At 35.9% G+C, this 15981-nt stretch overlaps 1 protein-coding gene across 1 annotated transcript; it reads left to right on the top strand.

Annotated features, from left to right (window-relative positions):
• Positions 1-1423: 1423 nt before the first annotated feature.
• On the top strand, positions 1424-13545 carry LOC107565723 (T-box brain protein 1-like). Its single transcript, XM_016250991.1, has 6 exons — positions 1424-2161; positions 8434-8588; positions 9723-9844; positions 10029-10187; positions 10561-10622; positions 12268-13545. The coding sequence occupies exons 1-6, from the start codon at positions 1629-1631 to the stop codon at positions 13061-13063; spliced, it is 1827 nt and encodes a 608-aa protein (XP_016106477.1). The 5' UTR covers positions 1424-1628; the 3' UTR covers positions 13064-13545.
• The last annotated feature ends 2436 nt before the right edge of the window (positions 13546-15981 follow it).

Genomic DNA, 15981 nt, shown 5'->3' on the forward strand with positions numbered 1-15981 from the left:
GGCTTAATGGGGTATTGTGATTTTCTTCGTTTACTATTTCACACTTTTCTATGAATGCACTCTATTTTGTGCAAATGATGTGTACAGTGTGACTTAAGTGCAACTGAACTAATAAAGTGAAAAGAAAACAGACTGTCAACACAAGACTAACGTTTTCACTTTACAACAAAGTAAAGTGAGAAAACTAAAACATTTTTAAATTGTAAATTGCTCATACAATTAGAAAAAAATACATTTTCAAATACACTTCATTTTAAGACAATACATGTAATTTTATTTTTTTTCTATTTTTTATTAAGTATTTAAAAAAACAGCATAAAGAAATTAAGCCACTACATATTCTTTGAAATTATGCTTTTTAAGTAAAAAATATTGCCTTTGTAGTTTATTAGAAGAGGCATTCCCAGAATCCCCTGTACAAACCATAACATTTTGGAATCTATTTAAAAAGTTAGTTTCTTATTTTTGTCTTATTTTTGTGTTCACCTTTTGAAGGTGTACATACAGCGTATTGTATGTGGCATATTACATTATTTGTATTTACTGCATTATTTTAGTGTCACGTGTGTTACGCTGATGTTCTTTTGTGTTTGTCTTTATAATATTGCTAGTTGTTGGAAAGTTTTCACCAGTTGTTGGAAAATACACTTATAGTGAACTTTAAGGCGTCATGTGTGTGCCGTTACTAAAATGCCATATAATACTGCTGGTAACATCATCATATAACTTCATTTTGTACGTGTACAACAGAATGGATCATAAAATAAACAAATTACTTCATTTTTAAAATCAGCGCACTTATTTACAGTGATGCAATATTTCATATGTAAAACTTCAATAAAGATGCTCTCATAGTGGAGACCAAAAAAAATCCTGTGTGCTTTAGTGACAATGAATGTCATAAACATAAGTTTCAAAAAGAAATTTTTTTATTTTTATTTTAAATGGGTGGAAAACGACTCACTCTCTGTGATTTATGTTGCTCTGGTATTCCACATATTATTAATCTACACCTGCAAACAAATCTAATTAGTTAGCCTATGAATTTATTCTAAATACAATTCTGTTTTTAGTTAGTTGAAGGCTGATTGTTTTTATTAAAAACTAATGCAAAATACATTAAATACATTATTCAATACACTCACCGACCCACATACCTTTATACGCGCCTTAAGAATTACTTGTTTTTAATCAGTATACGCTCTGTGAATAGGCTATACATTATAAAGACTGTTCAGTTATATTAAGTGAGTATCAAACTGAAGCCCCCGTAAATAGGGGAAGGCCAGTCCTCGCGTATCAAGCCTATCACGCCCAGTTTGAGTGTAAAGCCCACCTCCGGACCAATTACCATTCGAGATATGGATATATCATAGAGTCTTATCATGTGTTTGAAGTCCGATTCCTATTCCAAATACATAGTGGCAATGTCTTCAACGTATTAAGATAAATCAAAGTGAAGACTTCCCAAGTAGTTTACAACTAGATTAGGCTACATGGTGCGCTTTGCAGACAAGCTCCACAACTTGCAGTCTACAGAGAGTTTGTGTTGGAGTCTTATTTTAAATGTTAAAGCATACGGACGCTAAACCTATGACACCTCTAGTGAGCTCGAACCGGTGCTGCAGATGGGCGGCATAGGCAGGAATTTGTATCTCAATATGTTGAATGGAACAGACGCGCAAAGTTTCGCCAAAGACGCAGAATTGAACAGCCACCTGCACCGAAACCGCGACTTACCGGACTTCAAAATGGGCATCCAAGACACGAGGTTTTACTACCAGGACTCGATTCCAAATGGACAGGACAGTTTGACGTTGCCGTTCCACGCTGAACACCACCAAAGCGCCGGAGCGCAGACGGGGAGGTTTTACGCACCGGCTCCGCTCGGCAGTTGTCACTTCACCAGCCGGAGCGGGACGGGACATACTTACGTTCCAGCCGGAGCCGATGCGTATTCTTCAGCCAACGTTAAAGACGTGTTCCCGAGCAGCGCAGACGGCTACCCGGCGTCTTTTCAGCACGGGTATCCACGAGCACCGATGTACTCTTTACCTGGTCTACAGGTGTCTGGGAAGACTCAAGTGCTCCTCAACAACTACCCGCTGTGGGCAAAGTTCCACAAGTACCAGACAGAGATGATCATAACAAAACAAGGACGGTAAGAAGCATAAAGGATTGCCAGTCTTTAATAAATCATTAGCATAAAAGTCGTTATCGGGGTAAAGTTTTTGTACGAGATAACAGCATGGATCATAATAAGAAACTGAATATTTACTCCTCTTACTTATGTACTTATCTAAATGTCAGCTGTGCCAGCCAGGGCAGGTGGGCATGGAACCGAGTCCTTGGCATATGTGTCTTAAATTTAGAAGCCTAATTACAGAGAACTTTTGTTCTGATCTTTTTTCTCCAGACCGCGACCTAGTTTCAGTTATTGTCAAAAGTAAACAAATACTGCAATTTGTCAAGTTTTCTCACTGTACCTAGATGCACTCTGACACAAATCGTTGAAAGTGAAATACCTCATTGTCGGGAACAATTCTGAAAGAACTTCTTCGAATTCTGATTATGTTTTGGATACGTTATTTTTAAATGCTGAGAATAATGACGGCCGTGTTATGAAAGAACGTGATGATCAAACTTAGTTATCATGTTTATAGTGTGATTAATAATAATAATAATAATAATAATACAAATTTAAAAAACGCACTGTTAATTTAAAATGTGATTTATAAACCGCTGGTGGTGTTCCCTAGGGACCCCAGAGAGGGAGGAAAGTGCTTGTGGGGACGTTTGACAGGTCACCGAGCATTAATATCTAAACATGTCTCTGATGATTATAGTCTACAGATGTGCAACACTTCCATTTTAGAACTGCTTTCAAGTCATAGTTTAGATAGTCATTGCATAATACAGATTTAAATGTTGACCGATAAAACTACACAATTATTTCTAAGTAGGCCCTTATAAGTCAGTTTGATGAAAATATTTATCCCAGATTCTTAAATATGTTCAAATAAATAATGCTTAAAACTGTTGCACTGACCTATAATATCTCAGCTGATCACACCTGTCACCATAAAAATGATTCCTGTTGAAATATATGAGAATTGACAGCATGTGAAACACTTAATAACAAGGGGGGGGGGACGCTCACATGTTAAATCCATAGAAAGAGTTATTAAAAATTATTCAGAAGACAAAATTGTACAAAATTGTAGTCCGAAATTTATTTAGCATTTTAAGTATGCATATGACATATATTAAATTAGATTTTAAGAAATAATACTCATTTTAAAATTTGGTATTGAAAGCAGGCGTAACCTTGAAATGGAAAAATTACGAAATGTTTTTTCTCTCAGTGTTTTAACTACTGACTGAATTTCACAAAATACTGCTACACCAATATTATATTTTATATCATAGCAGTAAAATCTTGACCACGATATTGCTTTAAAAACTCCCACTGATGTCATGGTCATCACTTATAACTTTCATTATTTTATTTTGTACTGTACTGTACTGTATGCACCACCTATAAACTAATCCTTCATAGTCAAACATTTTAAAACAGAGATATGTATTTATTTATTTATTAATATTATTATTATTTATTGTTTGGTAGCTTTTACGCAGATATGCGTGAATCCGTGCGTACAGTAAAATTGTTTGTGCGGGTGTTAGTGTGTGAATGCATGCTCTTGTAACCTGTAACCTACTGGCAGGTGCCTTGCCTTGAGACCTTTTGCAAACCGTCTTTACAGCTGTGCTCAACGCATTCAGAATAAATACATTCAGAAAGAAAGAAACTCAACGGAGCAAGTATTATGTAGTGTATTAATGGTAAACATAAAGACGTAACATATACAATACTTTAAAATTACCTATGTATGTGCGAGTAACAATTAAACTGACTATTTGTGAGATTTAATCTTTAACTTTCACAAGAAAACCTTGTTTGTTTTGAATCAGCATATTGATGATTAATTTTTTGCCTCTGAATCCTGTTGGTATCTAATCTATTGAAGTAATCTTCTCACATGCTTCAGATTGCATCAGTTTGAGTCAGTTTATTTAAATACACAATATTTTTTGTGTATTTAGGGTTATTTTTATTGGTTCTCATTGCCAGTGAGTGTCAGAGCTCAGGTAATTCTGCCCAAGACAGGAAGTGGAAAAGTAAGGAGGAGGGGGTGGTGCATTTGGGGGTAAAGTTGGTGAGCACCACTGAGACTCTGATGGCCATACACATCAGTGGAGATAGCTTTGAAGTGCAGGAAATGAAGGAAGGCACTTTCTTCCTCTCTCTCGCTCTCTTTCTCGCTTTTTCTGTGCTCTCTCTCTCCTCTGGTCTGGTACCTTGTGAGCACAGTGATGCACGTTTCCTCAGAAGTCGAGGTGCAGTCCGAGTCGAGGCTTTGAAATGCACCGTAAGGCCCATAGCCTGAATTCTTTTTTGTGTTCTGCTGAAGGAATAAAGTAAATGATGACAGAATTTAATTTTTGGGTGAACTATCCTTTTAAGAATGCATTTATTGAATTGCCTACACTGTAAAAATTATTTTTCGCAGCGGTAAATAAATATTTATTTAAATATTACAAGAAAATAATATTTCAGTCTTTCTACTTTAATGTTTAATTCATTGCCATTACTTTGTAATTATATGTGAAATGCATTAGCAATTTCTGAGGGAAAATGGTTTCAAAGTAAATTGTTTACCACATTTTTCAAGTGTATGAAAAAAAGAGTTGCAAACCAAGTGGCATTCACAAACACTCAGAACTAGCTTTTTCTGAACATTTTTCTGAACCATTTTTCAATTACTAACAGACGTCAAGGTGATTTTAGTAGATATAAAACATTCACAAAAATCCCATCGCAGTAATCGCAGATGTATTTCATCACATGACCCATGTTCCAGCAAAAAGTGTTCAAAAATGCAATAATATTAATATAAGACTCAACAAAAAATGTTTTGAGCTTGAAAAGTTTTGCTTGAAAAGTGCTACATTTCTTTTTAAAAAGATAAAATGCTTACAATTTTATTATATAATAATCCATTTTTATGTGTGCTACTTTTTGGGGCCACTTTATATATGCATTTGTAAAGATTTACAGCAAGAGCAACCCGTGCAATATCAGTGCATCAGTTTTATTAATATTCTTGAGTCGTCCAGGCTCTACCTAAAATGCAATCTCCCCCCCTGCACCACTCAAGGTCTGCCTGTAGCCTTTGAGCTTTCTGTCTTTCTTTCTTTTTTTCAACTAACAATCACTTCCTGTTCAGCTGTATATGGTAGCATGGCGTATGCAGTTTTGCTGTAAAAAGCCAGACCTCAGAATCAGCAAACTTGTTGAATCGTCTTTGCTCACTGCAGGACAGACCTATCGCTGTGTACATGATTCCAGCAGAATCCCATCAAGCAGCTCTGACAGAAACAGATGAGTTGTGACAGTAGCACATCAGTAGAACACCATTAAGATCAAAGGGATCGCATGTAACTGTGGTTGCTGGCTGCTCCATTTCCAGCCACTGTTTTTCAGCAGCCGTGCTACAAGCTCATCACTACAGCTATGACGGTTCTCCAAAATCAGCAAATATATCGTGGTTTCTGAACGTAACCACATTCGCATAATAGCTTACAATAACCACGTAAACATGCCGTACTTACTGTACATGTCAATCTGCTTGTGTCATGTTTGATATTTTACCTTTACGTGTAAAAAAGTGAGCTAGCAGCCAAAATCTGACCCTCATACACTCTTCCCAATGGGGAAAAGGTGTACAGTTTCGCTCAGCAAGCTCACAGGCACAAGAGACAGAGCAAGACAGAGAGTGAGAGATTTTTTATAAACATACTCACAACCTAAATCCATTCTGAGCCATATACTAATTATTTGGTGTGTATCCAATTCATGGAATTGATACAGACACAGATATGAGCAGACAACTGCACTTAAGTGTCACCTGACAGGAGCATCCGGCTAAGGGGGAAACATGCAAGCATGAGCAGTAGCCCGCAACTGTTGAATCTATTGAATGGGAGGCAGCCGTGTGGCATAGATGTCATCTCTGGAGTGTATTAGTGAGACCGAAAGCGTCATAGTATTGGGTGAGGTTGAATTAAAGCCAGCATACCTTATGTCAGAGGTTTGTTTTATCACAAGTGGTGCCAAGGCAGAATGGCACAGAAAAACAGAAGCTGCACATTTCATACTGGGTCTGAGTCTTAAGTCACGTTTTTGTAAACTTCCCCCTGCCATGGGACACAGTGACCTCCCAGTTACCTCCTCTCCATCTCTGTACCGTGATCAAAAGCAAGCAGATGCATCTCCCAACATGTTTTATTAATTGTCACATTAAAGATTCACACACAGCCTGCTCCCAGTAGCCTTTCTATCATAATGTCTGTGCCTTCTAAACTATTGCTTACCACAAAATACCACCCGCATTCAAAAAAGCATGTGCAGATAGATGCATGATATATTGGGACCGTATCAAATATGATAAAAATGAATTTCATTTATTGTATCGAAGGATTTTTGACATTTGTTTAAAATCATTTCTGCATATTTTTAGATTGCAATCATCTAGCACAGGGGTGCCCAAACTCGGTCCTGGAGGGCCAGTGTCCTGCAGAGTTTAGCTCCAACCCCAATTAGACACACCTGAACCAGCTAATCAAGCTCTTACTAGGCATACTAGAAACCTCCAGGCAGGTGTGTTGAGGCAGGTTGGAGCTAAACTCTGCAGGACATCGGCCCTCCAGGACTGAGTTTGGGCACCTCTGATCTAGCATGACCTTATAAGTTTATTTATTTTTAAGACCACTATTTCTTAAAGAGAGTGGGTGTCACCTAGTTATTTTATAACAGAATTTCTTTTCACAAACTTTCAGAATGAATATTTGACAAAAAATACATTACATTAATTAATACATATTACAGTAATATTACACTGTTAAAGTTACTTCATTTAGTTATATTTTCATTATATACTCAATAAAATATTCAAAATACTATTCTTGCCTAGTGTTTCTTTATCTAAACCCCTTACCTTTCATTTCCTAAATATGGCACTTATATAATTATAATATAATAAAATATGTAAAATAATACAATACAAAATATACAAATAAAAATATAAATAAAAAAAATAAACAAATACAAAAATAAATAAAAAAATAATATATTTAAAATTTACAATGCCATTAAAAATTTGGGGGTCAGTAAATTTTCTTTTTCTTTTTTTAAGAAATCATTTTTTATTTAGCAAGAATGCATTAAATTGATCAACAATTTAGATTCCAAGTAAAATTGATTCTACAACGCCAGTTGCACCGCGCTCTTCCGTCACTTAATCTTTTTATTTTGGTGCGTCAATCTGTTAAATTACTTAGTATAGGAGATCATGATCCGCTCTCACGAAATCAGCGATGAATGTAAAATAAAAAGAAAAAAGAAAACTGTTTTCGTGAGTGTGGATCATGATCTCCTATACTAAATAAAAATGATTCCAAATAAATGTTGTTCTTTTGAACTGTCTATTCATCAAAGCTAAAAAAAAAATGTTTGACATTATTATAAGAAATATTTTTAAAGTAAACATATTCTTTCACAAACATCAAAATGAATATTCGAAGAAAAAAAAAGAATATCTTACTGTGAATATTTAAATTATAAAAAAAAATATATAATAATAATAATAAAAAACAAATATATATATATATATATATATATATATATATATATATATTATAACAAATAATAAAAATATATTGGTAGAAAATATTTGATCACAATTGAATGCATCCTTGCAGAATAAAAGTATTCATATATTTTAAAAAAATAAATAGATAAACAGAATCTTACTGACCCAAAACATTTGTACAGTATTATACACTCTTAAAAATAAAGGTTCTTTACTGGCGTCAACGGTTCCACAAAGAACCTTTACCATCCATGGAAACTTTTCATTCCACAAAAGGTTCTTTACAGTGGAAAAAAGTTTTTAGATTATTAAAATGTTCTTCACACCAAGAAAAAATGGTTCTTTTAAGAACTGTTCACTGAAAGGTATTTTGGGGAACCAAAACTGGTTCTTCTATGGCATCTCAGTGAAAACCCCCTTTTGGAACCTTTATTTTTAAAAGTGTACATGTACATGTTATTTTACTCTAAAAATGCTGCGTTAAATGCACTACACTATTGTGTAAAAATGACTATATTTCCTGCTTATAATGAACCCAAAATAGGTTGTTAATTAACATTTATTAATGTGTTCAATAAAATAACATTTATTAATAAGTTTAATAAATAATAATTAAATAGTAAACATTTTTTAAATAGCTTATTAATAAATGTTCACCTTTTGATTATTGCTGATGCCTCTAGTGAATAATTTTGGTTTCTGATCTGTCTGTCAACAGGAGGATGTTTCCTTTCCTCAGCTTTAACATCAGCTCATTGGACCCCTCGGCTCATTATAACATATACGTGGATGTGGTTCTTGCAGACCAGCATCACTGGAGGTACCAAGGAGGCAAATGGGTCCAGTGCGGCAAGGCAGAAGGCAACATGCCAGGTACCCAACAGTCACACGGTGCATTTTTCTGCCCACTATCTACTTTTAAATCCTACAAACAAGATAAATGTCTTTATCTGCATTGTGGTTTTCACAGTGTGAGTCTTTTCTGAGCAGTGCAGAAAACTTCACATACCAATAGCTCTGTATTTTTGTGGCTAGAAATGCATGAGTGTTTCTGATACCACTGTATGCCACAATCAGAGGAACCACAACAGCAGCTCTGCACTGCAACTGCTGTTCAAAAGAGACTGTATGGTAGTCAACATTTGACATTGCACTTTTAATTGGCTTATACCAATCAATTTACAAAGTGCAAACATTTAAATACTCATACTTCTGCCTGTTTCAACCTAGTTTTTCTCTACCTAAACTGCTGACCTTTCCTTACCTAAATATGGCAATTCTATAATTATAATAATTATATAATATAATAAAAATGTATAAAATATACAAATATTTTTGTATGAAAAATAAGCAAATATTAATAATAAATAAAATACACTACCCTTAACATTTGGGGTCAGTAAATGTTTTTTAAATATATATTTTAATTCATCGAGGATGCATTAAATTTATCAAAAATGACAGTAAAGACTGATAATAAGAAGATTGTTACAAAACGTTTTTGTTTCAAATAAATGCTGTTCTTTTGAATGTTTTATTCATCAAGGAACCCTAAAAAAATGTATTATAGTATACTCAAAAATATTAAGCAGCACAGCTGTTTATGACTGAATAATAAGAAATGTTTACTGAGCATAGAATGATTTCTGAAGGATCATGTGACAATGAATACTGGAGTTTCAGGAATAAATTACATTTCAAATCGAAAATAAACAATAACAAAAAAGAAACTAACAATTTAAATATTTTGCTTTGCTATAATGATATTTCTTTTTTAATGCATCCTTGGTGAGCATAAGAGACTTCTTTCAAAAACCTTAAAATATCATACTGACCACAAACCTAAATGGTATTTTAAATGGTGTAGATCAATAAAATACTGTCGTTGACAGTAAAATATGGTGTAAAGACATGAATATTTAAACTGCATTCAGTACCTATATATTTATGCTTAAGTGCTTCATTTATAATTTTTTATATATATATATATATATTTTTTTTTTACAGGAAACAGAATGTATATGCACCCAGACTCTCCCAACACTGGGAATCATTGGATGAGACAGGAAGTTTCCTTTGGCAAACTGAAACTTACCAATAACAAAGGCAGCTCTAACAATGTAGGACAGGTAATTTAATATAATAATAAACTCCTACATTAAAGCTGACTTACTGCAACACACCCAAACCTGAGTCATCTCTGTCATCATTGGTTGTAGTCAAACAGAGATTATGGTTATTAGTTAGGTAGAATATATAACACCATAGCATATCTGCATTATTTCTCTAACAATTGCATTGCTTGGAATACAGATGATAGTGTTGCAGTCACTTCATAAATACCAGCCACGTCTTCACATCGTGGAGGTGAAAGAGGATGGAACGGAGGACCCCTTTCTGACCGCGAAAACTCAGATGTTTGTCTTCCCTGAGACTCAGTTCATTGCCGTCACTGCCTACCAGAATGCAGATGTAAGTCACGTCATCTGAATGCATCATGCTGTGGGTTATTTTCTTATTAATAAGATTGCAACTGCCACATAACCACTGCTTACAGCAAACAAAGATACATGTCGTCACAGTGTGGGATGACCCAGAGGAGAGAGTTGTGTTATGTCTGCACTTTGAGTCAGTGATGTCTGTAAAGTGTTGTGTATGTGCAGAAGATGTTAAGTCTGGCTGTAGCAAAGAGTATGGGTGTAATTCATTAATTATTTCTTAATGGCAGTGATCTATCAGTCTCCCCGACTATGTTTCCTGTACCCATGTGACTTTACTCTTACCCTCTCTCTCTCTCTCTCTCTGCCCTTTCTCCAACCGCTTCCCTCTGCCATTTCTTTCACAGATCACTCAGCTGAAAATAGATCATAACCCCTTTGCTAAAGGTTTCCGGGACAATTATGACACGTAAGTAAGCCTGAAGTAAATTAAATACAGGAAATTGCTCTCTGTGGAGCACTACTTGTCATTTACATCTTTGCATCTTGTTTACATTACTATCTATCTATCTATCTATCTATCTATCTATCTATCTATCTATCTATCTATCTATCTATCTATCTATCTGTCTATCATCTGACTATTTCTATCTATCATCTATTTATCTACAAGCCTATAAACCTTCAAACTTCAAGACTTTTTCATTCTTTTTTATTATTATTTTTTTTTTACAAAAAAAGACTTAGTCAAGTCAACAGTCAATTCTGCATCTTGTTTGCTACCTAAATTCGAATTCAATTAAAATTCAGGAACGTCATTCTTAGTTTAATTAATTGTGCAACATTATTAACATAATATTACCGTTTTACTCAATCGATTTGACACATTTCTCCAAACTCAGGTCACTGTTCTCAAAACAGTGAGCTGAACACTTTGTAACTGTCCTGACCAGATTGTACGTTTTCATTTATTTCATACAAATTACAAATCATGCAAATAATTTTCTCAAAACACTGTGAACAAAATGCTCAAATGTTTTCATAATAGTTAGTAAAACCAACCAATACTTTAAAATATCTGAATAAAGGTTTACACAAATCACAAAGATTTATGTACCATTTGTCCAAACACAACAAACAAAACTCTGTAATGTGTCATATCATCAAATGCACATGGTATATTTTCAGTTGGCCCCAAACTAATAACTGCTCACTTAATAACACACAGGAAACACAGTTTTCCTAATTGTTTACACATTTATCATAATTGCTTTGACTATTAAGGGGAAAAGAGGGAAAGAATATGCAAACAAACAAACAAATAAATAAATGAATAAATAATGGAGGAGGGGTAAAGAAAGAGGTGCAAGTGGAGAAGTCTATATTTCTATGTAAATATTTTTACTATGATTTTTTATTTTAGTGCATATTTGTAGCCCTCCTAGGACAACTTCTGCTCTTTACAAGTAAACATCCAAACATTTTTCAGAATTGATGTTTGAGAACATTCAGGTGGACAATCAAGTTTATTTTGAATGGAGCAAGAGCATTTATATATATACATATATATATATATATATATATATATACATATATACATATATATATACTATGTATATATATACACCACAGTGCAGTAAAAGACTGCTCTCTAGTTATCAGAAGAGTTTGTAGTTCTTGCTTCCAGGTGACACAAACAAATTTTAAAGGGGCAATTAGTTTTTCACATGGGTGTTTAAAACATTTTTTATTTCATTTAGATATACACAATATATATAAAACAAAACTCCCTGTTGAATAATTGCAATAAACTTGTATTTTCATTAGTGTATTTGTGCATCTACAGCAGACTGTTTTATAATCATTAGAGAACAAACATATAGATTTGATTTAAATATTTACTTTTAATAAAGTAAAGTGCTTCATTTGGTAATAAATTTGTAACTGTTTGGTTAAGATAAGTTTGTGTTTAGATAGCTGTGTTACTTGTTTTGAAAACAATTACATTACATTGGAGACAAGTGTCAAATCGACTGAGAAAAACTGTAACATATTAACATTTCAGAAGGGTTTTTTTTCAGATGACCTTTGACCCCTTTTATTTCCTCATGTAGGCTCTATGCACCTCCTGACTCAGACCGCCTTACGCCTTCCCCAAATGAGAGCCAGCAGCTCCTCCCAGGCAGTTGTTACCCTCACCAGCCATACCTGTCTGATCAATACATGAGCCCCCTGCCTCAGAGTCGTTTCTACAGCCGCGAGCCAGGCAGCATGACCCAGCAGTGCCCCAGAGACCCTGCCGCCAGCCCCCACAGCCGCTTTTACCTGCCCAGCCAGCAGGGGGTGCCGCCGAACCGCCTCGACTTCAACGCATATGAGAGCGAATACACTTCCAACAACCTCTACAAGCCGTTTCCGATTCAGACGTCCCCACACCACCCTCTGGGCTACTACTCTGAAAGCCCCTTCGCTTCCGGGCCGGTTTCTGGCACCAACACAGGAGTGTGGAGCTCAGGACGGCCCTCAACGCAGTACCTTAATCACCCACACCACAGTAAACCCGGGTCTAGTCTCGGCTGGTTCCGAGCCATCTCGTCCCCAGCCGCGTCTTCGTCTCCCTCAGTGGTGAACTCGCGCTTCCATTCCTCCCCGTCACTTCTGGATCCCCAGCGCCAGCCGCTGCACCAAGACAAGTCCAAAGAGTCCGGGGAGGACGCCTGGATCGAAGCCCCCTCAGTTAAATCGGTGGACTCAGCTGACTCAGGTTTGTTCGAGGGAGGAGAGAGCAAGAAGAGGCGCGTGTCGCCTTACACGTCCAGCACGGAAAATTCCCCTCCCAACCGCAGCACAGAGGCTTGCGAAAAGGACAATTGCAGTGACGCGGGCTACTACGGCTTCTACACCCACTGAAGACCAGCACTCAGACTGTGCTCCTGCTATCTTCCACCCACCGTCTGTCTGCATGACCCGAGACGCAGGGATCGAGCTCTCTGTGATAGTAGCTACAGTGCCAGGTGTTAGGTGGCCCCTCTGTGCTTTGTGTTCCCTGTGTTAGATGTTTGGGGGTCATGTGGAGGTGTTCTGAAGGTCACTGTCACACAAAAGACGAAGACGATGTGACTGCGCTGAGACACTGGCCTGGAGACACACAGACAGACAGACCTGTGTGACTTTAGCAGCTGAAGATTTCACAGCACACCTGCTGACACTCCCCCAAAGGAACTGTCTTTGTCCCCCTCATCAGCCACAGACATGAAAACACCTCACAAAACCCACGCACCACAAGCACGCTCAAACAAACAATCGAATCGTTGTCATCACATTCACATCTATCTTGAAAAACGTGGACTTAGAGGTATAGTTCACCCAATAATGAAAAGTCCGTCATTTACTCTCCCTCATGTCATTTCAAACCTGTTTGACTTTCACAAAGAAGACAGTTTTAGGAAATTGTGCTTTCAAGCTTCAAAATCACTATAAAAATCATACAGCTCATGTGCTGCATGTCAAGTAAAGCTTTGTGATAGCTTTGGATGAGAAGAGACATGAAATTTAAGTCTGACAATTTATCATCTGATTCGGACATTGCTTGCTCTCTCATGAACACACCAAAAGAAAAGTCTGTTTCTCATCCAATGCTATTGTACATTTAAATTTTCACTCAGAAAAATTGCTAGTAAATTTCACAAATAATTACAATGAAGTAGCAGATTGAACTAAACATGAAATTTTGAAGTAGAAAGACTGAAACTGTATTAATAACTTCAAAAACACCCGGAGTGTTGCACACAAATCCTTTAATTGGTCTCTAAATGACATGAAATCGACTTGCTTAAGATGTGATGCTGTGGACCTGTAAGCATGTGCTGATATAACATCTTCGGATCGGTTGCTCTGACCTAGTTGTTATTTGATGGATGATCTCATTGGAAATGAAATCAGAAATGTACATATTAAGCAGAAGATTTATATTTAAACAGAGTAATGTTGCATGCACTTGAGTGCTGTATAACAATTTAGCACAATACAGATTTAATACATTGCACATTTGAATGTGAGCCTTTATTAGAGTGCAGCATTTCTGTGTCCAGTCAATCCTAAAATGCACCCCTACAGGGAGCACAATCAATAAGCACATTAAAGCCCAGGCCACTCAGACAACACATGCTGGAAATAAAATAGCCATGGTGTCTAACAGACCATGGCTGTATGCACCAGCTGGAACGTCATCCTTTAATAGACAGACATAATAAAGCTTGACAGAATGCGGTGAGTTATTATATATGCGGTTATATTAAGTATTAATTCAAAATTTTGGGGACTAAAATATTTTTTTCTTTAAACAAAAAATGCACTGCTTCAGATAAACACAAAAACAGACAGGTGAAGGTTAATACATTTCAACGTAAAATGCAAAACTGAACCTTGAGACCTATAGTAATTCTTTCCTGATCTCTCTAAAGTTTTATGATTCTGAAAAAAAAACATTTTACTTTTCATACTGTAGACTGGCAACTTATGTTATGGCGATTGTTTGAGACAGGGCCTTGTAATTCTCAGGTTTCATTTATCTAAAGTCCAGGAGTTAGGATAAACACACTAGTGTCAATCTGATGACCTGTAACAGGACATACTTAAACTAACAGCATCATGTCTTGAGGCGTCGCACATGACAGTATACAGGTAGACGGGGTGGAAAAACGGACACCTGGCAGGGGCTTCAGACTGACTATACATCATCTTTATTCAAACAACAGAGTAACGTGCAGACAGCCCACACAAAGACTAAGCCTATCAGGCACCGCTGGCATTCAAAGGTGAGAATGACCTCAGACAGATAAGTTGGTGACAAGATGCCACTGCAGAAGACATACACAGACTTCTGGAACAAACCGAAAGCCTGTGAACTCAGAACTGTCCATTTAAAGACGCTTTCTGCATCTTCTGATCACAAATATGCACACAGACATATGCATATAGTCTGTGTCCTAATATGAAACCATTGTAAAACAGAACAATTAAAAATGATGACTCTTCGTTAAAATGCATTGCCATCTGTGTTCATAGAAGTTTCCGAGAAATTGTAAAGTGCTGCAAAAACCAACATGGTATCAACATTCTGTGGCCACTCTGTGATCACACTTCTTTTTTTTAAGTCAGCAAACTGACTTTAACTGCCTCTGTTTATTTTTCATACATGTATTTTGATGCAAAAGCAAATGAAACAAGAGTAATATGGTTAAGACTACATTATTTTAAAATGCCATTACTGGAAGTCATTGCCAGATATCATGCTTAGTTATTTAGCATATACCATGCAATTTAATTGCTGGGAAATTTGTAATATTTTACAAATGTAATTCCTTAATTTGCTTATGGGCTTATTAAGGTTAGTTATTAAGAATTTGACAACGATAAACAAAAAGCAAATGGCTGCAAGATATAGCAGCAAAATTTTTACTGACAATCAACATTAAAGAACAAATTTGTATTTTAAAGTGCAATTAAAGAGTTTCTATGTTAATTTAATAGATGCATAATTAATGTTTATGTTTGGTTTCTTTTTATACACTGAAATGCACTGAAAAGTTTGTTACTGTTGATGTGCACTGAAAATAATGAACAAATTGTCTGTTGTTGTCATATTAGCAGTCAATCCATGTTTTGGCTGACCCCTGGTGGACATTATGCTCCTCATATATTAGAGTGTCAATAGTAGGAACCTATTTAGGTTATTCTCTCTGGCACCACCATCCTTGTCTATCTGTTGAGTTAAAAGCAACAATTTAAGTAATGTTATTAATAATAAAAGAGGTGCTTCTGTAGTA

The sequence above is a fragment of the Sinocyclocheilus grahami genome, unplaced genomic scaffold (assembly GCF_001515645.1).
Source record: "Sinocyclocheilus grahami isolate Dianchi unplaced genomic scaffold, SAMN03320097.WGS_v1.1 scaffold26.1, whole genome shotgun sequence".
In the NCBI taxonomy this organism is placed as follows: domain Eukaryota; kingdom Metazoa; phylum Chordata; class Actinopteri; order Cypriniformes; family Cyprinidae; genus Sinocyclocheilus; species Sinocyclocheilus grahami.

Excerpts from the sequence above, each read along its gene's own strand:
- LOC107565723 (XM_016250991.1), top strand. The coding sequence starts at position 1,629 with ATGGGCGGCATAGGCAGGAATTTGTATCTCAATATGTTGAATGGAACA. Across the intron at positions 2,162-8,433 it reads ATCATAACAAAACAAGGACG|GAGGATGTTTCCTTTCCTCA; the intron begins GTAAGAAGCATA and ends GTCTGTCAACAG. Across the intron at positions 10,188-10,560 it reads CTGCCTACCAGAATGCAGAT|ATCACTCAGCTGAAAATAGA; the intron begins GTAAGTCACGTC and ends TTTCTTTCACAG.